This window comes from Rhincodon typus, chromosome 16 (assembly GCF_021869965.1).
Source record: "Rhincodon typus isolate 14 chromosome 16, sRhiTyp1.1, whole genome shotgun sequence".
Classification (NCBI taxonomy): Eukaryota; Metazoa; Chordata; class Chondrichthyes; order Orectolobiformes; family Rhincodontidae; genus Rhincodon; species Rhincodon typus.
The window spans coordinates 38,016,256-38,041,612 of record NC_063347.1 but is presented as its reverse complement, the minus strand read 5'-3'; the positions used below and the strand labels follow the sequence as shown (position 1 = coordinate 38,041,612).

General features: G+C 38.4%; 1 protein-coding gene across 1 annotated transcript in view; it reads left to right on the top strand.

The window, feature by feature from the left end:
• Positions 1-25,357, top strand: part of suclg2 (succinate-CoA ligase GDP-forming subunit beta) — a 186,672-nt gene that overhangs the window by 138,719 nt on the left and 22,596 nt on the right. Inside the window, exon 4 of the mRNA XM_048606735.1 lies at positions 17,531-17,651. Within this exon, the coding sequence (XP_048462692.1) occupies positions 17,531-17,651 (121 nt within the window). The remainder of the gene's footprint in view (positions 1-17,530; positions 17,652-25,357) is intronic.

Below are 25,357 nucleotides of genomic sequence, written 5' to 3'. Positions count from 1 at the left end.
ATGACTGTAGCATTACTCACAAATAAGTTGCTTTCCAAAATAACTAATTTTACATGAAGTCCTTCAAGATGTTTCAGAGATGTGCTAAGATGCAATATAAATGTAAGTTTTTGTCTGCAGGTTAGTCTTTTATATATAGTATAGATCCATTTAATGATTAATGATTTTTGAATAAATACAAAATATGGATAACTTAATATTTCTGAAGTAACAAATAGATCCTTTCAATCAGCCCAGTTTTATTGTCGTACAGATGTTTGCCTGAAACCAAAATAATGTGTCAAGTTTCTGTGACACCTTTAAACTCAGTGTTTAAAATAAATTGACTGAAGTGCCAAATGTATTGCAAAAACAAAATATTGTGTCAGTTAACAGCAGAACATAGCTTTGTGCTTCTGCTACAAACTGTATTTACTAAAACTGATACACTATCTCCCACTGTCTAACATAAAGTAAAAATACTGCAAGGACTATAGTATCCCCAATAGAACAAAGTTTTTTTTTAAAGAAATCAATGACTGGTGTACGTTAAGAAGCTCTTGGCACTCTCTTTCCTGCATTGATTTTTGAAAATATTGTGCACATTGTAGAAATGTTCTAAGCAAAGTTGTATTCCTTTTTTTTTTGGAGGGCAGAGTTAGTTCTTTTCTAAGAGTTTACAAAGGTAACAATGGTAAAGATGTTTGTCATACACAGTTGCTGGGTTAAAATCCTGCCCTGCTTCCACCCTAGCAGCATTGTGGGTGTATCTACAGCACATGAACAGCAGCTGTTCAAGAAGGCAGCTCAGCAAACCTTCTCGAGACCAACTATGGACGGGCAATAAATGCTGGCGCAGGTAGTGACACCCACGTCCCATGTATGAATACACTTTTTTTTTTAAATGGCCTTTTCTCTTTGGCATCTTTTTCAAGTAAAGATGCATGAAGGTAGTGGAACTTATCACAGAACTTTAAGTTTGTTGGATGTGTTTGTGTCATGAACAACAAATCTATATTGTTTTAATAAGTTGTACTGACTATTTGTTTGCAGGTGAAATTAGCCCACTGTCTTAGCCAATATTTGTGCCGTTGTCTTATTGAATTTCACCAGAGCTTCTACATGTCCAAATTGACTATGTTCGAAGAAAAAATATTTCATAAGCTGTAGTATGTTTTGTAACATTCTGAAATCAGCAAAGCTTTTATAAGGTCAAGTTCGTTCTTCTTTCTTCAAATTCATAATGTTAGAAATGATGATTAAAGGTGTAATATAATTATTTATATTAAATAACATTTAGTCTTGCATATTATTGCAGATCAATAACAGTATGACTGATTAGTAAGGTCTAGAATAAAACAAATGCAGCTACAAGTGTGTTACAATAGGGCCTTTCATTCCAGCTTGGGAAAAAGTATCAAGTGTATGTAATTGAGTTTGCAAACACAATAGCTACCTGCAAAGTAGTAGTACTGGGCCATCCTGGTCAGCCTAATTCAGTTCACTTTATTATACAACAACTGTAAATTTGGATACAGTTAGAGGTGCAAAAGGAGCAATTAATAGCTGTTATATCTTGGGCAAATTGCCCTACCCTATATTTTTGAGTGACCGAGCATTCTGGGGAATAGTTCAAATACCACCAAAACATTGTTTTGAAACATTGGGAGCGAAAGAGGGGGAAATAATCAATACTGATCTCCCTGCTATAGGAACGATGTTGTGAAACTTGAAAGGGTTCAGAAAAGATTGACAAAGATATTACCAGGGTTGGAGGGTTTGAGTTATGGGGAGAGGCTGAATAGGCTGGGGCTATTTTCCCTGGAGCGTTGGATGCTGAGTGGTGACCTTATAGAAGTTTATAAAATCATGAAGGGCATCAATCGGGCGAATAGTCAAGGTCTTTTCCCCAGGGTAGGGGAATCCAAAACTAGAGGGCATAGGTTTAAGGTGAGAGGGGAAAGATTTAAAAGGGACCTAAGGGGGAATATTTCATGCAGAGGGTGGTGCATGTATAGAATGAACTGCCAGAGAAAGTGGTAGAGGCTGGTACAATGACAACATTTAAAAGGCATCTGGATGGGTATATGAATAGGAAGGGTATGGAGGGATGTGGGCCAAATGCTGGCAAATGGGACTAATTAATTTAGGATATCTGGTGGGCATGGACAAGTTGGACCGAAGAGTCTGTTTTCATGCTGCTAATCTCTGTGACTCAATGACTGTAATATTTTCCTCATTAAAGGGTTACCGAGTTCCAGAATAAGTTACCAGGAGGGTCAATGAGCCAACTAGTCCAAATGTTTCAAGAGACAATTATAGGTGTGGCTCATGAGTGAAAGGATTGAGTGAGTTAGGGAGAATGCAGGTGGTTGGAAAATATAGCTTACATTTTATAATAGACCACCTTACTATTGAATTGATACTGTCCATCTGGAGTAATTAAATTATACCAATGAAATGCTTCACTTACTTTAATTAAATCTAGCCAAGTATTAAGGTTAGGGAGAGAAAATAAATACTGGGAATAAATTAAACTTAGAAAATTGTTCTTTTGTTAAGATTTATGGTGTTGAGCTGTACCTCTGTTGCCTAGATCCCCTTCCCCATGAAATGCGGCGAGTTATCAATGGATGAGTTTGATAATTGGTTTATAGTAATAATTGACTATTTTCGTCCAATTTTTAAATACTTTAAATTAAACAAAATGTAATGCAGAAAAATCTGATTGGAGAAATATCTAAAATTAACAGATCAAAACAAATTGTTAATAACCAAGCAGTTCATCAGTTTTATTTGCAACGAGTGATGTGATGTGTTGGCAAATTCAGAGCTGCTCCTTCCTAGGTAATGTTTAAAAAGCTGTAAGTGCCTATCTGATGTAAAAAAAAAATGTACTCTTGGAACCAGTGGATGGATTTCTGTGAAAGCATGAACGAAATTTGCTCATAGCTCCTAACATCTATAATTTTGTGAACTGTATCCACAATACTTGAGTAGAAACCTGACTCTAGTTGTTGCGCATTTCAGCATTTGTAAATATAAATACAGAAATAAATTGGGTTGATCATGTGATCACTCTCAAGATACTCAGCTTAAAGATGAAGCTATTCATATGTTACTGATAAAATTACACCCGTCCTGCTGGCAATCATCATTACATAGTGGTGCTTTGCAGTTAGTTTCTTGATGTATGTTGCAAATCCCTGTTTGAATACATAACATTCCAGATAAAGTATGGTGCAAGCCAAATATTAGAATTATTTTTAATTAGAATGGTAAGAGAATCTGATGTTCAGTACTAATTCTGTTTCATTAAATAGAAAATAGATAACATTGAGTTGAATACTAATAAGACACAGAAATGATGTAAACATTACTGGCAGAGGCACATATAATAGTAACATGGTAGTGAAATTTTAAATACTTAAGAAAATTACATTAACTAGGAAGATTTTTAACTCTCTTTGCCCTATTGATACTTCTTTCCCCATCTCTTGGTTTGTTGTTTCCTGTCTTGAATTATATTAATTTTCAGGGCAATCTCAATTTTTCTTAGTTGACATTGAGAATAATGATTAATCAAACTGGCCATTCAGAGGGAAAACAAAATGGGTGGTCTGCTGAATGGAAACTTCTCTCACCAATGTTGTCAAGATGGCCTTCTAGATTGGACTTGAGGTGCATTACTAGATCAGAGCAGTGTACTTTACACTGCAAAATTCTATGTAGTTCATACTGTTTTCCTGCTCAAAATGAGAAATTTTCCATCACCTTTCATCTACTTTTCCTGCTATAATTCTATTCTATTCTCTTCATTTTACTTTTTTTTTTCAGTTTAAAAAATGAGATTTGATTGTCTGGAAGAGATTACAAATCACAATTATGATCAGATCAGGCACCTGTGAATCAACTGAAAATGGTGTTGTGTTGAACCTTAAGTACACTAAACCTTAAAGCAAATTAACTAAAGCTGCCACCCAACATAATGCTAACACAGTAGGTTTAACGTTTTAGGTACATTTGCCAGTTGATGCTCATTGTCTGGACCCAAAATACACCACTTGGCTGTGGGGCAAGGCAGATGCTGACACCTCTAAATCCCTACCTGCAAAAATCTGTTTTCAGGAGAGAAAAAGTTGGCAAGTGTGTAAAAAAAAAAAAAAAATACACTCTGTGAAGCAGTTATTTAAAAATTGTGTTTATTTTTAGATTCAGGCAATGATTGAAGCAAATGGTACATTTAAGGAGGGACTAGGTAAGTACATGAGGGCTTGTTTCAGTACTATATATGCTGCGCAATGTAATATGAGCAAATAATAAGGATTAAATTTTTTTTTTCTTTGATTAATACAATTAATTCTCTCTGGTATAGTTATTTTATGATGGATTTGATGGACTCAGTCATTGCTATTGATTCTATTTCAGTAAAGATCCTGGGAATACATGCAAAAAAAATTAAGTGGGACAACTAACATTTTCTGTATTCAGATATATTTGAAGAAATTTTATGTTGAAGCACAATTTTTGTTTTGATTGTTATTCACAAAATTCAATCTCAATACACTGAACAATTGTCTCATGAAAAGGGCCTGGCTTGTCATCTATTTAAAAAGGATTTTGTCCTATTAATATATATATGATTCTTAGCCACTTATCTATTAGTGTATTTATAAGAGTAAAGCAGATGACATCTAACATACAATTTTGTGTCGCTGTGATGGCCCATTCATGTGTGATGTGATTTCCAACGAGGCTACAAATGCTAAACATTTTCAAAAAATGGGGAAAAAAGTATCATCAGTCAAAATTGAAAACTCATTTCATAACAATAGTGATGTACGTGACATGTATACTATTGAGTAATTATTGTCTAAATATTTTAAAATATGAATAGGAAATGATCGTCCTACCCCCCTCTAAATAATTCATTGAAAGCTAGGACAATAAACATTCACTGTTTTTAATAGGGACACTGCCATATTCAATTTTACTGGCTCAAACATCTTAGTGTCAGAAAATGGACTGTTGTATTATTAAAATATTAATTTAATTTACCAATAAAATTTGAGCTATTTTACTTTATCTAATCTCTAAGTACTAAGGTACTGAGCATCATCCTCTAGAACTCTGGAGGATCCTGTACCTCTTAATGTTATTAAAGCTTCCCTTTAACCTTAGACTAATAGGTAGTGTGTGACTAGGAATAATGCATGAGCAATAACAAGATATTTGCATAGCTGAAGGGGATGTTGTGCTGAAAAGTTGTACTCTTTGAACTACTTGCTATTTGGCATAATCAGTATTGATACTTAGAGGTATTCTGCAACTTCAGTAATTTTAAGAAGTTACACTTATTTCAGTGGTAACCTTACTATGTAGATTTACAGGAGCAGATTGAATCAGTCTGTTTCTTATGTGCTAAAACTTAGCTTGTTCTGTTCAAGTCACGTCTATATTATCTGAGTTCACCATAAAATATGCCACCATTTCTTGAATGATAAAATAATGTAGCTTCTGATAATATGAAACTGTAAAGTAGAACATAAACATTGCTGAAAGAACACAAAGCCGAAGTTGTTTATTTTAAATCTTGCACTTATTGGGTCCTGGACAGAAGAAAATGTTTCAAAAGAAAAATCCATTTTATACAGTATTAGGCAGATTGGTTTGGCCATCTTTGCCATGGAGATGCAGCAGGAAAAGTAGTTAACTGTCAATCTTAATTCTCAGACCAGGCAAGTAGATCCTGATTGGTCAGGATGTTGCCATAGGGAATGCAGCAGAGATTGATAGTCTCTCGATCCTTTTTCCTGAACAAAATAGGTGAAATGTACATACAAATTCCTTTGCCTACATAAAACAAGCCCAGCAATTCAGTATGTGCAGCTTCTAATATGGGCAAATGCATCATACTACAAGCCCAACTAGTAATCTTAAATTGTTCCCTGGTATAATTCTTAGCATAGTTCAGATTCTTCAATGAATTTGGTCCAACAGCAGAAACACATGAAGATTGCAGGCACAGCTGGTTGAGCACAATTGGCAAATGGTCAACAGAATCTGTTTGATATGGTCCACTAGTCACTAGGATGTACAGCCGACATGACTGACAGCACTCTACACTAAAACTCATACATCTCATTCCTCATTTGCGTGGTACATACAGAAACTTTTTTGCCTTGATGGCAGTATCTTGTTGATGGAGATAAACACTCATGGGTTTACTACAAAGTGTTGGCCTGCCACAGTGAGCTGCTTCTGATCACATTTTTTTTGAGACGCCATCTAGGATCATCTAGTTCAGAGTCTAAGGTGATGGCTGCCAGCCATTTTGTGAGTTTGCATGAAATACAGCAAGTGATGATTTGACTAGGGTAGCTATTATCAAACAAGATTAGTTTGATACATTCTATCTCAGTATATATCTTACACAGATGGTTAATGCCCCATTGTCAATATGGTTCCATGCATTACAAGATCAGATCTTGTAATGCATGGAACCATATTGACCAGTAAATGTAGATTTTGATAGATAGCAGTAGCGAACCCAATAGCAGATTTCTCAATTCGTACATTGACAAAATGGAACTTGTTTGATTGCTCCGTTTCTATAGCACACTTTAGCATGGAAGGGAGTTTGTCAAGTTTATTGCTAGAAGGGACATATATTGTGCCACAAGATCCTATTCATGTACAAAAAAGGAAGTAGTACATATTGCATCTTTTTCACTTCGAGGAAAAATGGAGACATGGAGACTGGAAAACATCACTGTATTCCTTATGGCAATGCCCTGACCAATCAGGATCTACTTGGTCTGACTACTAAGATTGACCGTTAACTGTTTGCATTGCAACTCCACACCAAAGGTGGCCCAACCAATCAACACTGTCCTCCCAAGCTGCATAAATTGGTAGAGAGAGAGAGAGATAACAAGGTGTAGAGCTGGATGAACACAGCAGGCCAAGCAGCATCATGGGAGCAGGAAGGCTGACATTTCGGGCCTAGACCCTTCATCAGAAATGGGGGAGGGGAAGGGGGTTCTGAAATAAATAGGGAGAGAGGGGGAGGCGGATAGAAGATGGATAGAGGAGAAGATAGGTGGAGAGGAAACAGGTCAAAGAGGCGGGGATGGAGCCAGTAAAGGTGAGTGTAGGTGGGCAGGTAGGGAGGACAGGTCAAGGGGGCAGGATGAGGTTAGTAGGTAGGAAATGGGGGTGTGGCTTGAGGTGGGAGGAGGGGATAGGTGGGAGGAAGAACAGGTTAGGGAGGTGGGGACAAGCTGGGCTGGTTTCGGGATGCGGTAGGGGGAGGGGAGATTTTGAAGCTTGTGAAATCCGCATTGATACCATTGGGCTGCAGGGTTCCCAAGCAGAATATGAGTTGCTGTTCCTGCAACCTTCGGGTGGCATCGTTGTGGCACTGCAGGAGGCCCAGGATGGACATGTCGTCTGAGGAATGGGAGGGGGAGTTGAAATGGTTCATGACTGGGAGGTGCAGTTGTTTATTGCAAACCGAGTGTAGGTGTTCTGCAAAGCAGTCCCCGAGCCTCCGCTTGGTTTCCCCGATGTAGAGGAGGCCACAACGGGTACAGCGGATGCAGTATACCACATTAGCAGATGTGCAGGTGAACATCTGCTTGATGTGGAAAGTCTTCTTGGGGCCTGGGATGGGGGTGAGGGGGGAGGTGAAGGGGCAGGTGTAGCACTTCCTGCGGTTGCAGGGAAAAGTGCCAGGTGTGGCCTCACCCCCATTCCAGGCCCCAAGAAGACTTTCCACATCAAGCAGATGTTCACCTGCACATCTGCCAATGTGGTATATTGCATCCGCTGTACCCGTTGTGGCCTCCTCTACATCGGGGAAACCAAGCGGAGGCTTGGGGACCGCTTTGCAGAACACCTACGCTCGGTTCGCAATAAACAACTGCACCTCCCCGTCACGAACCATTTCAACTCCCCCTCCCATTCCTCAGACGACATGTCCATCCTGGGCCTCCTGCAGTGCCACAACGATGCCACCTGAAGGTTGCAGGAACAGCAACTCATTCCGCTTGGGAACCCTGCAGCCCAATGGTATCAATGCGGATTTCACAAGCTTCAAAATCTCCCCTCCCCCTACCGCATCCCAAAACCAGCCCAGTTTGTCCCCACCTCCCTAACCTGTTCTTCCTCCCACCTATCCCCTCCTCCCACCTCAAGCCACACCCCCATTTCCTACCTACTAACCTCATCCCGTCCCCTTGACCTGTCCGTCCTCCCTGGACTGACCTATCTCCTCCCTACCTCCCCACCTACACTCACCTTTACTGGCTCCATCCCTGCCTCTTTTGACCTGTCTGTTTCTTCTCCACCTATCTTCTCCTCTATCCATCTTCTATCCGCCTCCCCCTCTCTCCCTATTTATTTCAGAATCCCCTTCCCCTCCCCCATTTCTGATGGAGGGTCTAGGCCCGAAACGTCAGCCTTCCTGCTCCTATGATGCTGCTTGGCCTGCTGTGTTCGTCCAGCTCTACACCTTCTTATCTCAGATTCTCCAGCATCTGCAGTTCCTACTATCTCTGCATAAATTGGTGCTCCTTTATCAAACCTTGTTTCTGACATCCCAGTTGTGATGAGTCCCAGACTATCAAAAAGTATTTATATACCTGAGATAAAGGTACAACAAGGACAAAACAAGGAATATTAACAAAAAAGTTAAACTTGCAAGAAAGTTAAGAACTAACAAACTATTGAATTCCTCATAAAGTGCAATAGATCCAAGATCCTGCCAGTGTCCATTATCAACAGTTATGATAGAACTAAAATGAGACACTGTCCAATGATTCAAAGTGCTTTTGTAGAGACAGAAATATAATAGATTGCGGTAGAGTCCTTAACCTAGGTTATGTTGTACACTATACTTGGTCTGATCAAGAATGGTCAGTTCCTCAATGCTTGGGATGTTGACCTTATGGAGGATACTGGTGTTGGTGCATTTGTCTTCCCAGCAGATTCGAAGGACCTTGCACAGGCAACGGCTACAATGGGCTATGCATGTTGTCCACATGACCAACACGATACTCTCCAAGCAGGTGCTCTACTCCAGCTTCGAAACAGCAGGCAAGCCCCAGGTGAACAGGGGAATTGCTTCAGGGCTACCCTCAAGGCCTCACTGGCAAAGTGCAGCATTCCCACGGACACCTGGGAATCACTGACCCAATGCTGTCCAAATGGAGGGGAGCATCCAGGAAGGCATTGAGCACGTCGAGGCTTGCCATCAGGAAAAAGTGGAAGCCAGGCGAAAACAGCAAAAGGAGTATGCTGCCATCCAGCCTTTCCCGCGACCACCTTCCGCCCCAAGTGTAACAGAGCCTGCAGGAGCCCATCGGTCTATCCAGCCACCAACAGACTCACCCTGAGAGTGGAAGAGTCATCCTCGTCTGTGAGGGACTGCCAATGGTGGTGGCTTGGTCTGAACTGTGCAGTTGTTTTCTTCATTTGTCGTTTAATCCATTTGTGCCACTATATTTCTTCAGTAGGTAACTGCACTAATAAACAATACCTGCTTGAAGTATAGCCACAGTATAAACTCACTTAAACAGCAGTGGTTTAGTAGCTCAGTTAAGGATGCTGCTAAACATGTGATAAATCTCTTCAAACATTCTGCCTTGAAAAACAAGGAGTTTGTCTTCATTCATAGTTTCAACTGTGTGCCCTTATCTCACAATAAATGGGAAGAAGTATTCACTGAGCTCAAACTCATTCACTACCAGTTATCTCACTCCACCAAGCATCCAACAAGAATGCTCAGGCCCTGAAAACACACACAGGAGATCTGGCATATGAATATTGTGGAACATCTAATGACTTGACAGATTTTTCATCTACGACATGAATGACTAGTAGCACTGTGTAGTTTCAAGACAAACACTGATATATACATATGCAAATCCAACAAAGGGATTGGAGTAGAAATCAGTGAACAAACATGACTACATCAACAAAACACACACTTAATGATGATTCTAGGTTTACATATGACTTGCTACTACACAGGACCACACAGCCACACTTGAAGAAATTGATGAGGGACTTGTTGGACTTGTGAAAGGGTGGAACTTTCTGGTGATACATGTGATTGTATTTGTCCTAATGGTTCACTGAAGGTTCGAACGTATGGGATACCCAGGGCATATAGAACCAATGCCCCTTTAAACAGTGTTCCATTTATGACTGCGTTGCTCAATATGAATTGACCAAGTGGTTGAGTGAGTTGTTAAAACCAGTTTTAAATGAGTTTTACACCTACGCTGTGAAGGATTCCTTCATTTTCACAAGAACCATAAACGACCTCAATATTGATATACATAGCTACACATTTAGATGTATCAATAGTGTCTGCATTCATCAAATTTAAGAACTTACTAACTCATGCTATTAAGCTTACAGTGTATTTGAAACTGAACTCAAGTAGATATTACTTTCATGGGATCCCTGTAGGCCTAATTCTTGCTAAGATGTAGAATTATGGAAAATAATTTATACTGGAAGACCCCAAAATAAATCATTGTACATCCTGCATTTTTCCTTTTAGCAATACCAGTCACATTATTCAAGTTTCCTTTAACTCTGGACCAATGTGCAATTAGGAATAATATGTGCTTAAAGCAAGTAATCTAACCAACATTTAAACCACAACCAGTATCACTAAAGCACCCCATCAAGTTATCCTTGTGTTTCTGTTTGTGTACAAATTGACTTCCACATTTTGTACAATACAACAGTGACTATATGACAAAAGTTACTTCATTAGGTGTAAAATGCTTTCAGGTGTTCTGAGGTCATGAAGGACGTAGTATTAATACTAGTTTCTTTTTAAACCACATCAGTGCGTAAATTGTTACAAGTTATGTACTGTATAGGGCTAACTTTGTTGTGGCTAATTCAGTGTGTTTTATGAGTGTATAAGTTTTGAAAGTATGTCAGGTTGGAGTAGCTTTCGCAGTGAAGCTTAATGATGTTTTTGTTATTCACTCATGGAACACGTGCATCCGTGGATGTTCTTGGGAAGGTGGTGGTGAGCTGCCTTCTTCAACTGCTGCAGCCCATGTGCCGTAGGTAATCCTACAATGCTGTTAGGGAGGGAATTCTAGGATTTTGATCCAGTGATAGTGAAGGAATGACAGTATATTTCCAAGTCAGAATGGTGACTGGCTTGGATCTTGGCACCCTTCTCCTTTTGAGATGGAAGTGTCGTTGGTTTGGAAAATGCTGTCTCAGGACCTTTTGAGTTTCTGCAGTGCATCTTGTAGTTAGTAGCGGCAGCTTGTACTGAGTGTCAGTCATGGAGAGTGTGGATGGTTATAGATGTGTTGCCAGTCAAGCAGGTGGTTTTATCCTCGATAGTGTCAAGCTTCTGAAGTGTTGTTGGAGTGCGCCCATCCAAGTAAATGGGAAGTATTCCGTCATACTCCTGACTTGTGTCTTTTGGATGATGGACAGGATTTCAGGAGGTGAGATACTCGCTGCAGTATTCCTAGCCTTTGAATTGCTCTTGTAGCTACATTGTTTTATATGGTGGGTCCAGTTGAGTTTTTGGTTAATGGTAACCCCCAGGATGTTGATAGTGGGGGATTCAGTGATGATAACACCATTGATTGTCAAGGGGCAGTGATTAGGTATTTTCTTCTTGGAGATGGATTTCAACTGATCCATGTTTTGACAGCTACACATCTGCGAGCTTTATTAATATTTTTGTTAACAATCACAAAAAGGAAACATCTCTTGGAGAAAATCTGTAAGGCACAGCAATTGTAAAACTGTGTAAACTCTTGAACACTTCAGCCTTTCAACTTTCTACAGTTACCTAGGTATCTAATAATGAACATTGGTTGCTGTCACAGGCACAGATCAGTATTTACCATTTTTTACAATATACATTACTTCAAGCAACACTAATGGTAACTTATTTTGGAAGTCACTTTGGACTGCTTTTGACAACAACATAAATGGCCTATTCTGTTGTAACTCAGTCTAGTAATAAATCTAAGTTTGCAGTGCACAAGGCATCTTCTAGTTCAACAAGATAGCTCTGGACCACAAAACTTCACTCATTGTTTGTGCTAACCCTGTACAAACGTAATCTTTGACTATTTGGGTCAAGCATCTGGATGAGGAATCAAAATGAAATAGTTTCAGAATCATAAATTTACTCTTTTTCCCCTTCCTGTTTCCTCTCCTGATCTTTGTTGTTATCTTTCTCGTCCACTTCTCTATCATTTCTTCTTCGCAAATTCTGTTTCTCTGTCCCACACTAATGTTTCCTATAGACCTTAGGGAAAGGAAGTTTGTGTTTTTCTTCTCTTTTTGCCTTTGATCATTCTTTAGCTGTCCAACAATCTTTGCTCTTCACCTTGCTGAGAAAAGCTATTATGATTTATGGTTGATGATTGGTGACTACTTCTATCCTGCTAATAATTTTCGTACTTAATCTTACATGTTTGTTATTTAACTCAATAATTCGTTTCAAAATTACATCTATTATTCAGTTCCCTCAAGACGACTTTAGTTGTATTTTTAATGCTTAAAGTAACACTGGAGATTGAATATAGTTTTGACTGGAGCAAACTAATTTAGCTGTGGAAGAGTTGTGAACAGCTCTGCCCTCTACTGGATAGTCAAAACTACTTCAGTGTTATCAGTTTTTTGCACTATTCTATGCTCTTTAAAATTTAATTTCAAAATATACTCATTTAGTATTAAAATTGACAACTACTGGAATTCAGGAACCATTTGTTTCAACACTTGAACTTATTTTTGCCACAAAAGTAATAAAATCTTAACTTACTCATTGTAAAGTTGGTTACATGCTCAAAGAGAGATTTGCATTTATATAGTATCTATCAAAACCTCAAAGGCCCAAAGCATTTTACTACCAGTTAGCTATTTTTAAAGTCTAGTATTATAGGCACATTTATCAGTGTTAATACACAGTTAGGTATAATCTAAGATTTTATTTGGATGCCTAATAGACATGGCCTCCTAGTATAATTGTTTAGATTGAAAAATTAATTCTGACTAAAAGGCAGTAAAATAAAATGAACAGAACAAAATGCTGGTGAAAAACTATCATTTATTAATATAAAACTGCCTCCAAAATACTTGCATTTTGCAGTAATGATACCACATTGACCAGCAGAGTTTATGCTTAGAACTGTTGCAGTTAGTTGAAGTGCCTTTGCTGTTCCTCCAAGCTAACATTCCTTTTCCCTATTCCATTATTAATACTGGCGAGTGATTGTCTTTAACCTCAATGTTGCAACCTCTCAAAATTTGATTCGGCAGAGCAGAATGCAAGCAATATCCATAGAACTAGCTGAATTTAGGGAAGTGTTCAGTCCAATAACTAGGACTTCCAAGGTGAAAATTCATTTGGCTTCAATCATCTAAGCCTCTGAAGACTTGTTTACCAGTGAATTTTTTAATTTGCTTCCAATGGCATTTAGAGACATCTGAATAGTCTCCAACAAAATAAACCACTCAGACTGAGAACTACGATAACACCACAAATAGGGAAATAGTCAAAAGATATTGGTACCTGAGATTTATTGTTGCTGAAAATGGAATGCAGTAGCTTTCCCTCTGATTGCTAAAAGATTAAATGATAACGTCTTCATGTTGAAGATGCTTTTCAAAATCTGTTTACAAAAAGCAACGGGAAGGCGGGAGGACATTGAATGCAACTGGAACTGAAATTTTACGATTGGCGTTGTCATATGTAGAGCATATTCTTTCTTGGAACAATAAAATTTATGATGCGCTTTTAGACACAGCTACAAATTAAACGAAATTCACTGAAATAAATGAGGCTAGGTAGTTCTTTAACATATTCTATGGCAATTTTGACTAGTGTTATAGTTTGATATAATGTTAATGCACAGTTTAGATTGTGAAATGGCTTTAGTTAATGGAACTTTGGTAGCTAAATCAGTTTTTTCACACACACAGCTTGATGAATACTTCAAATTGGCAAATATATTCTGGTGGCAGATCACAACTTTGCAGATAATTTACTTGTTGACAGTTAAGTTGTTGAAGACTGGGGTAGGGGAAGGGTACTTCTGAAATACACTACTTCAAATAAGAAGCAGAAAAAAACTGCTGCCAGACCTGCTGAGCTTTTCCAGCAATTTATGTTTTTGCTTCTGATTTACAGCATACGCGGTTCTTTCGGTTTTTACTTCTAATTAGAGTTGTAGAAAGTTAACTGAAATTTAGTTTAATAGTCATACCATATTGGATTTCTTGGATTTATTCAATGCGATTCTTAAAAGCTAGCAATGATAATTAGGTGCATTCGGTTTCCTTTAGAAAGTAAGGGTTTTTTTGATGCATTCTCATAAATGATTTGCATTTATTTGCAAAAAGGACATGGTTTAAAAAAAGGGTATGACACAATTCGTCATCAAAGTCATTTTTCTCACAAATCAAAAGAACCAATTTTGAAAGAAGCAGTATGTTGACTAACAAATGCAATTGTCCTTTCAAATCACAATTTTTTTGGGGGGTAATAGTCTCGATTGCCTTTTAAACAACTGCTTTAAGTTCCTATCTGTGTATTCTGAACATCAAATGCTTATTGATATTTAACTCTAATGATTCAAAATAACAACAGAAATACTTAATGGCATCATTTTTTGCAGATATTTTCCTTTTACAAATAAACTCAAGGAAAGTTAGTGGAAGCTACTAAGACCAGTTAGCTTAAGCTTGGAAAGAAATTTTTGGGATATATAAGATGTTGTATGTAATTATACTAGCTTGTTGTTACAAATAACTTTCCCATGATATCATAATGATCTATAACTCACCAATGACAAGTTTACTGCTGAAAGTAAGACTTGGGGATTGTAGAAAACTTTGCTATGCCCAGCATCAATATTGGATTTTATGACAAAGGAACAAGCTTTAGAGATCCCTTAACTACAAGATATTAAATAAGTACAAGTAACAATCCTTTGTGTTAATTGTATATTCAAAGGTAGAACACTGAAAGTCAGACATTAAAAAGTCATGTATGGACAGGAAAAATCTGGATACATAGCACAACCATTTTAAAAATAAAATAGATGAGTTTAAAGCTCAATGCAGTGCTCAACAAAATCTGCAAGTAAAAAAGCTTGTTAATGAAAGTTAATGATTATCATGATATCATTTAGGGATCTCTAAAGCTTGTTCCTTTGTCATAAAATTCAATATTGATGATGGTCATAACAAAGTTTTCTAACGCCTCCCAAATTTTACTTTCAGCAGTAAACCGTCATAGGTGAGTTATAAATCATTACGATATCTTGAGAAAGTTGTTTGTGATAACAAGCTAGTATAATTACACACCACACCCTAGATATCCCAAGAAGTTTCTTTCCAAGCTTAAGCTCACCAGTCTAACTGGGTCTTGGTGATTTCCATTAACTGCCCTTGAGTTAATTTGGAAAAGGAAAAAGGAAAATATCCATAAAAAATGACACCGCTAGACTCAGTTGAATATTGCTACTTGTCCTTTTCTTGAAAAACCAACAAATGAACTACCAGTGACTTGAATAGAACAAGTTTTACAGTATTTTGTAGTTTAATAGTTTTCAATATTTTCAAGGATTCAGATTGTGTTCTTATCGGTCAAACATTGAGTGAAATATGGCTTCACATTGCAATAATTAAACTGACAGTAGTGATTTTGTTTCTTTTTGTCACTAGAAGCCAATTTAATGACAGTTGTAAATTAGCTGGAGCTTTGTGATGGATGCTGTTGGACTAGTTGAGTAGACAAAGCTGACAGCTATCAGAGTTGTAGAGGTGCCAGTGTTGGACTGGGGTAGACAAAGTCAGAAGACACCAGATTATAGTCCAGCAGGTTTATTTGAAATCACAAGCTTTTAGAATGTAGCCCCTTCATCCGGTGAAGTGAAAGAGAAGTACACACAACACAGAATTTATGGTCAGAGAGATCAAAAGATCATATAAATGGTGTGAGTGGAGTGTCGAAAAAAAGTCCCTGCAGGTAATCTGAAGTGTTAGATGGTGTAATTAAAGTGTCCACAGTTGAATAACAGGCGGAGGGATGACCTATAATCCGATTAAATGAGACAGAAAAATAATTACAAAAAATTAAAAATAATGTGGTGCTGGAGACCAACCAAATATCTGGAATAACATGATATGTATAAGAGTCGCATGCCAAGGGTAAACTAAAGTCATCCAAAACTGTACAAGCTAATTAAGATAGAGATCATAACAAGTTATCAAGGTGATTGTGACAAAACAAGACAATAAAGAAGATTTTACAGATACAGAACAGTGTGGTGGGGTCATATGTAGTGCGACATGGATCCAAGATTATGGTTGAGGCCATCTTCATGGGTACAGAACTTGGCTATCAGTTTCTGCTCGGTGATTCTGCGTTGTTGTGTATCTCAAAGGCCGCTTTGGAGGATGCTTACCTGAAGATCAGAGGCTGAATGTCCTTGACTGCTGAAGTGTTCCCCAACTGGAAAGGAGCATTCCTGTTTAGCGATTGTTGTGCGGCGTCCATTCAGCCGTTTCATAGCGTCTGCATAGTCTCGCCAATATACCATGCCTCGGGGCAACCTCACCTACGCCATATGAGAGAGATAAGATTGGCCAAGTCACAAGAGTATCTATCGTGTACGTGGTGGGTGGTGTTTCCCACATGTGATGGCAGTATCCATGGCGATGATCTGACATGTCTTGCAGAGGTTGCTGTGGCAGGGTTGTGTGGTGTTGTGAATGATGTTCTCCTGAAGGCTGGGTAGTTTGCTGTGAACAATGGTCTGTTTAAGGTTTGGCGGTTGTTTGAAGGTGAGAAGTGGAGGCGTAGGGATGATCTTGGCGAGATGCTCATCGTCATTGATGACATTTTGAAGGCTGCGAAGAACATGGCATAGTTTCTCCACTCTGGGGAAGTACTGGATGACAAAGGGTACCCTATCGATCGTATCTTGTGTCTGTCTTAGGAGGTTGTTGTGGTTTTTCACTCTGGCACATCAGAACTGGCGATTGATAAGTTGAGCATCATATCCCGTCCTTGTGAGGGTGTCCTTCAAAATCTTTAGGTGTCCGTTGCATTCCTCCTCATCTGAGCAGATCCTGTGTATGTGCAGGATATCAAACTTGTTGATATTGCTATGTAGGACTCATGGTGAGGAATCACTGAAATGACTACATAACGATATCAACAAATTTCATCCCACCATCAGACTTATCATGGACTACTCTTCAGAATCAGTCTAGTTCTTGGACACACGCATCTCTATCAAGGACAGACTCCTCAGTACCTCACTCTGCTGCAAACCCGCGGATAACCTCACAATGCTACACTTTTCTAGCTTCCACCCTAAACGTATTAAGGAAGCCATGCCCTACAGACAATCCCTGCGCATACACATATTTTGAAGAACATTAATAAGCCGTATTAATTCTGGATCAATTTAATTTGTTATGCTATTCTTGATAACATGCACTTTTTTTTCTGAAAGTTTCCTTGTTCTTTTCCTAGGTTGAAGCAATCCTTGTCAACATTTTTGGTGGAATAGTCAACTGTGCAATAATAGCACATGGCATAACCAAGGCATGCCGTGAACTTAAACTGAAAGTGCCATTGGTTGTAAGACTTGAAGGTAAGAAATGCAAAAAGAAAGACGTACAATTTCATGATGCCTTTTATGAGTACAAGACATCTCAAAGCCCTTTCTATCCAATGAAATACTGTTGAAGACTAGTCATTCCTGACTACTCTGCTTTCCTCTCTGGCTCCCATGTAGTTGATATTGCCAATGGCTCTCTGTCTTTGGTTACTATCCCACTTATCTTTAAACAACCATCCCATCCCTTGACCCCAGAATTCCTGTGGACTGCCACCCACCTCATATCTAGCCTCCATGTTCTCTCCAGTGGCCTTAAGCATGTTATTGCTTCCCAAATCTGTGCCTATCCTTCACAGAATTCCATGTTTGAATCCTCCAAATAAGGTTTCTACCTTTCCACAGTATCAAAGCAGCTCCTATCAAAGTCACAAATTACTTCTCATGTGACTTTGACAAAGATAAATCACTCCTCTTTGTCTTTCATGAGCTTTTGACACAGTTTGTATTGGGACTTGAACCTGCAACTTACTACCGCAGAGGTGAGAGTGATACCACTGAAGTTGACACCTAAACTGTAGTTAAACCACTGTATGATAATCCTCTTTCTAATCTGGAAGCGATGCAATGTCTTCCTCCTACCTTGTCCAGTTAGAGATCATTGACTTAGTAGAAGGTTGAAATGAAAATGTTGTAAGGGAAAGTACCAAACTAATCCAGCAATTAAAGTGTTAAATTTAAAGCAGAACTAAATAGTGTGACAATGTGAAATTTTCCCAGGAACAGGCTCTCGGATAGCATTGCAGATAGAAGGATGTGCAAAAGCTTTAGACCTGTTAGGTCGTTAGCTGCAAACTGGACTAATTAAAAGAGATTATTAGGAGCTGTCCAAAATTCTTCCTTTCAAAACCTATCAATGAACAATAATAGGTTTTTTTCAGAACTGCACACAGTGGTAAGAAATTACTTTAGAACATAAAGTTTGTGAGTCAGTAGAGACATAACCATGTTTTGACCACACATTAGCAGAAATTTGAAAAAAAAGATTTCCTCAATCTTAAAGAAAGGTTGAGACAAAGATACATCAATCTATTAAGAAATTACACTGGATTGTGAGTATAATCTTGCTATATTTGTTTGAGTTAATTGTTTCTTAAGGTGGATTTGAAGACTGTATGCTTAATGTAGAATGATCATTTGACGACAAGTTTTGATTGACCTTGAACTCCATGACAAAGGAGTCATTACCATAATGTAATACAGAATTGGTTCACAAAATAAATATTTATAAGCAAGTATTAAAAGCTTGTAGTCTCATACTTAGTCAAGAATCCACAGATAACAATATTCTAAAATTCTAAAGTTAGGATTCTATGTGCTGATATTGGTCAACTTAAACAAGTTGTTTCTGCTGTAATTTCCTGAGATAGTTCTGCTAGATTGAAAACTCCTAAGGGGAAGCACCTTACAATTTACGTAGCTCGAAATGCTGAATAAGTTTCTTTAGTGAACTGACTTCTCTGAATTCAGGTTTTGGCTAACATTAAGTTCAACCAGATACATCTACCTTGCTAGCAGATAGAGTCAAGCTGTTGACACGTTATGGCACAGCTATTCACCAGATGTCCTCGTTTGGCATCACTTCCAGTAGCTCCATGCAAATATAGCTCTATCATAGGAGTGTAGCAGGTGCCATTGGCCACACAGTGTCATGCATCTGGAATGGAGATGGTGGTGAATTCCATACGTGCACCCAAAGAGCTTGAAAGGACAAGATCACACATTCATATAGATCAATTGCTGATGCAATGCGTAAATACTTACATTGTCTATTTGTTGGACAATTTATGTTATCCTAATTTGACTCCTGAAAGAACAAGTGTTAGCAGCAAAAGGCCCACAGCTAATTAAAAGGTCATTCAACAAGTTGGACCTGAGGTGCTTTTGACTTAATTTTTTTCTGAAAAAGTGGCACTAAAGGAACTTGGCTCCTTGAATGCTATTCATGGGTCCCATTATCTGTTTCACCTTTAGTCACACCCTCCTGTCCTGATCACAGACCAAGTTTGAATTAGTCTGAAAGTGTAACCACCTTTTATAGCGAAGTGTCCCAGGCACTTTCATCCCCTCCCTGATATAGTGCAATGTCTGCAACTCAGATTCCAGCTCCTTAATTCAGATTAAGTGTTCCCCAAGATGCGAACGCTTACCACAGGCGTGTTCACCCTGGAAATTCTTAGTGTCCAGCAGCGCTCTCATGCTGCAGGAGTAGCACATCACCTTGCTCATTCACCCTTGGATTTTGTTTAATTTATTGACTAATAACCTGCTGTTTACACACTCCTAGCTCCTTACACCTTACTGTAATAAATTTTTTGTACACCAGTATCAATCTTCTACTTAAACAAGGCATTTTAAGAAAAAGGGTAAAAAACAGTAGAGACCTAAACACAAACTGAAGAGCTTTTTTTCTTTAAAGGCTAGGAATACTTACCAATTCTCGCTAATCAGCCTGCAGCATTAGCAATGTATCACAGTTCACCATTCACACACTAATCCCCTCCAACTTGTTCACAATTGTGCATATTTTTAAATCTACAACTTTTTATTGGCATGAATGTGCTCATATATTATGGATTCCTGAGAATTTTGAAGTACTTCTTGTTTGTTTTAAGTAAAAACGCTAACTGCATGATTTGTAAATAATTAAGTATCTTTAAAGATTTTAGATATAAATACATGCTTATGCAATATTCCCAAGGCTAGTAAAATGTAGATTTCTAGGACCATCAAAATTGATGTTACTCAGACAAGTTACATAAATGAGACAGCACATCAGTCTTTAGCAAGATCTTTTGAATTGGAACTATGAGATGATATTTACTCTTAACTCCCTTGACAACAGTGTCATTGCATAACACTTGTAAATGATATAATTAACCAGCCTCACATTTATATAAAAATCAGATATAAACTCACAAGCAGAAGTTGCTCAGAAGACTTTTTAAAAAAGCATTCTGGAGTCATATGGCTAGAAATTCACTTTAGTTCTGTTTATCAAGCATAAGCCAAATCAATAAACCTCTTTCTTTTTCTACACATTACTGAACAGAACAGTAGTGTTAATATCAGAATATGTGTTGTATAATGCCTTTACCAGCCATTGTTTAGTACATGAAACCCTGTACAAAGCTGCAACTTTAAAGAGTTGGGTATTTCATCAAGGTGGACAGATCTTCTTAATTTCTGAGGAGACTGATAAAATAACTGAGGTTAAGCACTGGGATATTGTAATATAAAGATTGTTTTACCTGTGCTTACTGTTTCTTCAAAAGAGCTGATATGTATTGGATGCAGTGCAGCTGGTTCTATGGATGATTGACACTTCGATTGATTTTACAAGTCTGATGTTCAGTGACGTGCTCTACAGAAATGGTTTAAATTCTGTTTTAGGGCAAAAAAAATTCAAAACTATTTCAATGTTATCTGACCCCTGAAATGTGGCCCAATAACTTGTTAACCACCATAGCAGTTTCAAAATCCGTTTCATTCCAATTTCAGGTTATTCCATTCATGTGGAGAACGGTGTGTTAAATTTTTCCTCAAATTTCCATGTGCCAAGTCAAATCACATACCATACATGTTTTATTTTTCTATGTAGAATAGAATAAGTTCAGTTTGGATTTTGTTTTTTTCTTTGTCTCATATCAATTATTTTAGGTTTGCTTGACTCTAATATTCACAACCAGAGCATTTGACTGACATAATTCAGAGTTGTCTCCAAATTAACACGATAAAAGCACAGCTCCCCTGTACCAAAACTAAACCCTGCTCAGCTCCCACTAAGTTGTTATAGTTGTGTCCTTGATGGCAGACTGCTTCCTGGCTGTTGACTGATCCTGAACCTGGTAGTGGGAAAAATGGAATATGCTGTTTGATCCTAAGTTAAGCTTCAAATCACATATCCCTCCAATATCCATACCAATGCTGCTATTAAAATCTTTTTCCATGTTGCCTCTTTTGCTTCCAGGCTTGATTTGTCTCATGAATCCTTAACTGCACCAGCTAAGTTCCGGCTTGCCTAAAATTTTCCTTCCTTATGTATTTTGACTACATGAATTCCTGCCTACCACATCTGTTCTTGCCAGCCTCCAGCGTTCCCTGTTCTTCAATTTCCAGTTCACCTTCGTTAATTACAAAATCCTATTCTCGTTAACAATTGGTCTGTTCATACCCACAACCTCGTTCAACTTGCATTCCAACCTACATCCTTCTGATTCCAAATTCTTGTGCTCCTCCCAACTACAATCCCATCTGGCATAGAGTCAATGGAAAGTTAATAGGGCAGTTTGTGAAACGGACAATCAATCTGATCCTATCATTTTCCTGCAGGATGGTTTAAATGGCCCCCAGAGAGCTATTTGATCACTGAAATACTATGTAAGTATCATCAGGACACATTGAAGCCGTTACAGTTATCAGTTTCTAATTTCAATGCAATCAACCAAGGAGCACAAGGTGCCTTAATTTTATGCTCCAACTTGCCAGAGTTATGCTGAATAGTCCCTCCCCTACCCTCCCTCTTCCACCACCCTTCACAACCCAAGAATTCTATTACTATATTCTTGAAGGTTCATTCACTTCTTTAAGAACTGACCCAAAAGATATGCCACAACCTGCCATCATTCTTTTTCTGAAGAAGGGTCTAGGCCCGAAACATCAGCCTTCCTGCTCCTTTGATGCTGCTTGGCCTGCTGTGTTCGTCCAGCTCTTCACCTTGTTATCTCAGATTCTCCAGCATCAGCAGTTCGTACTATCTCTGCCATTATTCAATTCAGCTCTTCTCACTGTTTCAGGATGTTTTCTGCGGAAATATTTTATGGGGTTCCTTCCATTGGCTCTTTTACAAAGCAGCCCTCCAACTTTCATTTGATACAAATGTGGGTGCTTCAGTTTCTTGTATAAGTTGCTGGCAGATAACCAACCGTCTGCTCACAACTTCCAAGCTAACCCCCGTTAACCGCTTCTGCCAAAACGCTTTATGGACTATTATAAATTTCTTACCCTAGTTTGCCTCAAATTTTCCACCTTTTCTCCCCCTCATAAGTTCCAAACTCAACTTGAGCCATTTCCACATTCCACACAGTGAACAATAAGGTTATTATTTTATCTGTTTAAACACAGGCTTGATTAATATTAATTTCCTTTGGCTCTCCCCACACAAGACCAAATCTGCAACTACCTCTGTTCCCAAACCAAATTTAGTGCTTCTATCAGCAAACAACCAAATATAAAATCAGCTGCTGGAGGAGGTGGTGGAGGCGGGTACAAGTACAATGTTTAAAAGGCGTCTGGATTGGTACATGAACAGGGGGGTTTAGAAGGATATGGGCCACATGCTGGCAAATGGGACTAGATCAGTTTAGGATATCTGCTCAGCACAGACAATTTGTACTGAAGGATCTGTTTCCATGCTGTATGACTCAATAACTTAATCAAAATAACCTCCTGCCTTCACAGCTCATCTCTATGACAACATTTGCTTTGGGGTGATCTCAAACAGAAATAGAAACTACCATAAGGAAGTAGGCCGTTCAGACCGTTGAGTCTTCTCCGCCACTTAATGCGATCATGGCTGATTTGCGAATCCTTGACTCTACTTTGCTGCCTTTTCCCCATAACCCTTGATTCCCACTGAATAAAAATCTGTCTATCTCAGCCTTGAATATGCTTAATAAACCAGCCTCAACAGCCCTCTTGTACGGGATTCCATAGATTCACTACCTTCAGAGAAGAATTTCATCCACATCTCTATCTTAAATATGTAACCCCTTATTTTCAGATTGGCTTCCTGAAAATGCCCACCTTGTCCCAACTCTCTCTCTCCTATTTTTTAACCAATTCTGTATCCATGCTCATTCAGCATTGTAGGCTTTACTCTATTAAGTGGTCTAATATGTGGTACCTGATCAAATGCCTTCTAAAAATCCAAATACGTTATATTCACTGCTTTCCTTTTATAACTTAAGTACAGACAATTGAATGAGGAGAAATGGGTCATTCAGCCCTTTCAACCTGTCTGCCTTCAATAAGATTATGCAGATCTGTTTGTGTTTCAAATTCCACATTTCTATTTACTTCTGATAACCTTTGATTCCTTGGCGAACAAAAGTAAATCTATCTCTGTCTTAAAAATATTCAATATCTACCTCAGCCGTCGGTCTTCTGAGGCAGACGGTTTCGCAATGTCACAACTCTGATAGAATGCAGTTTCTCCTCATCTGTGTCCTAAATGGTGACACCCCCGCCCCTCCCCCAGACACAGACACAGACACGCACACGCACGTTCAGGATGTACCCACGAGAAGAAAATTAATTTCCATGTCCACTTTGTCAAGACCATTTAGGATCTTATACATTTCAGTCATGTCCACTCCTCACTTTTCTAAACTCCAGTAAAAACAAGCCCAATCTGTCCACTCTTTCCTTATGAGACAATCCAGATATCAATCTAGTAAATCTCCTCTAAACTGCCTTAAATGTATTTACAATCTCCCATAAATAAGGAAACCAAACTACACACAGTGTTTGAGATGTGGTCTCACCAGCGCCTTGTATATCTGAAAACCTTTGTTATAATTTTTTTTATTTTAAGGAGAAATATCAAATGCAATTCCTATTTATCTCTTTTATGAAAAATTCAGACTTCAATAACTTAACTATGGAGATTAAGGACCGATCTGGTGAAAACCTAAAGGCAACTGACTTTTTAAATTATCAGTCAGATATTGAATTTCTGCTAGCCCTTTCTCAGCCTGGTCACAAAGTAGTAGCTCAACAAAATCATAATTTGCCTCAGAATGAAGACCGATAACTCCTCTCTAACGCTACACTAAGCGCAAATATTTCAGAAGCTAAAGATCACCACACACACTTGTGCAAGTTGTTATGAGCTAAAGAGAAATAGTGTGAATTGATGTTCCAGCCAATAAAGGGTAATTAGTACAATCCGACTAGGAAAGCGTACAAATGGCTGAATTAAAGTTTTGGTAAATCTATTTACTTTACTCTTCTGTCATATAAAAGGGGAAAAAATAGGATGGGGATGAGATCAAGGATTTTGCACATAACTGCAAATGAGACAAACAATACTGTTTTATATCAAACAACCCAATTTTCTACACAAGATTGAAAAGCCTATTTTTAACCATGTTCATTCATGTTGTGTTCTGATAGATTAGAAAGTCATGGAGCCACAACTGTCAGTGTGATTGATTAAAGGATATCCTGGCTACTGCCAGTCCTGCATGCATGTCAACCTCACTCCTACCTTTGTCAGCAAACAATGGCTAAGTGCACAGACTGTTTCACTTGCTTTATCATGTCTTTTTGGATTGCTATTTTCTCCTTTGTGCCTGCTAATCTCCAGTTCATTCACATTCAATCAGTTCCGTACTTATTACCAAAAAACCTGAACATATAACAGTAGGGCACAGAAACAGGCCCTTTGGCCCACCATGTCTGCACCAAACATGATGCCATTCTAAACTAGTCCCATCTGCCTGCACACGGTGCGTAACCCTGTATTCCCTGCCTGTTCATGCTTCAGTCTAAACGCCTCTTAAACGTTGCTGTAGTATCTGCTTCTACCACCCTCTGTGCAAAACAAAAAAACTTGCCCTGAACATCTCCTTTAAGTTTTCGCCCCCTCACCTTAAACCTATGCCCCCTAGTTTTTGACA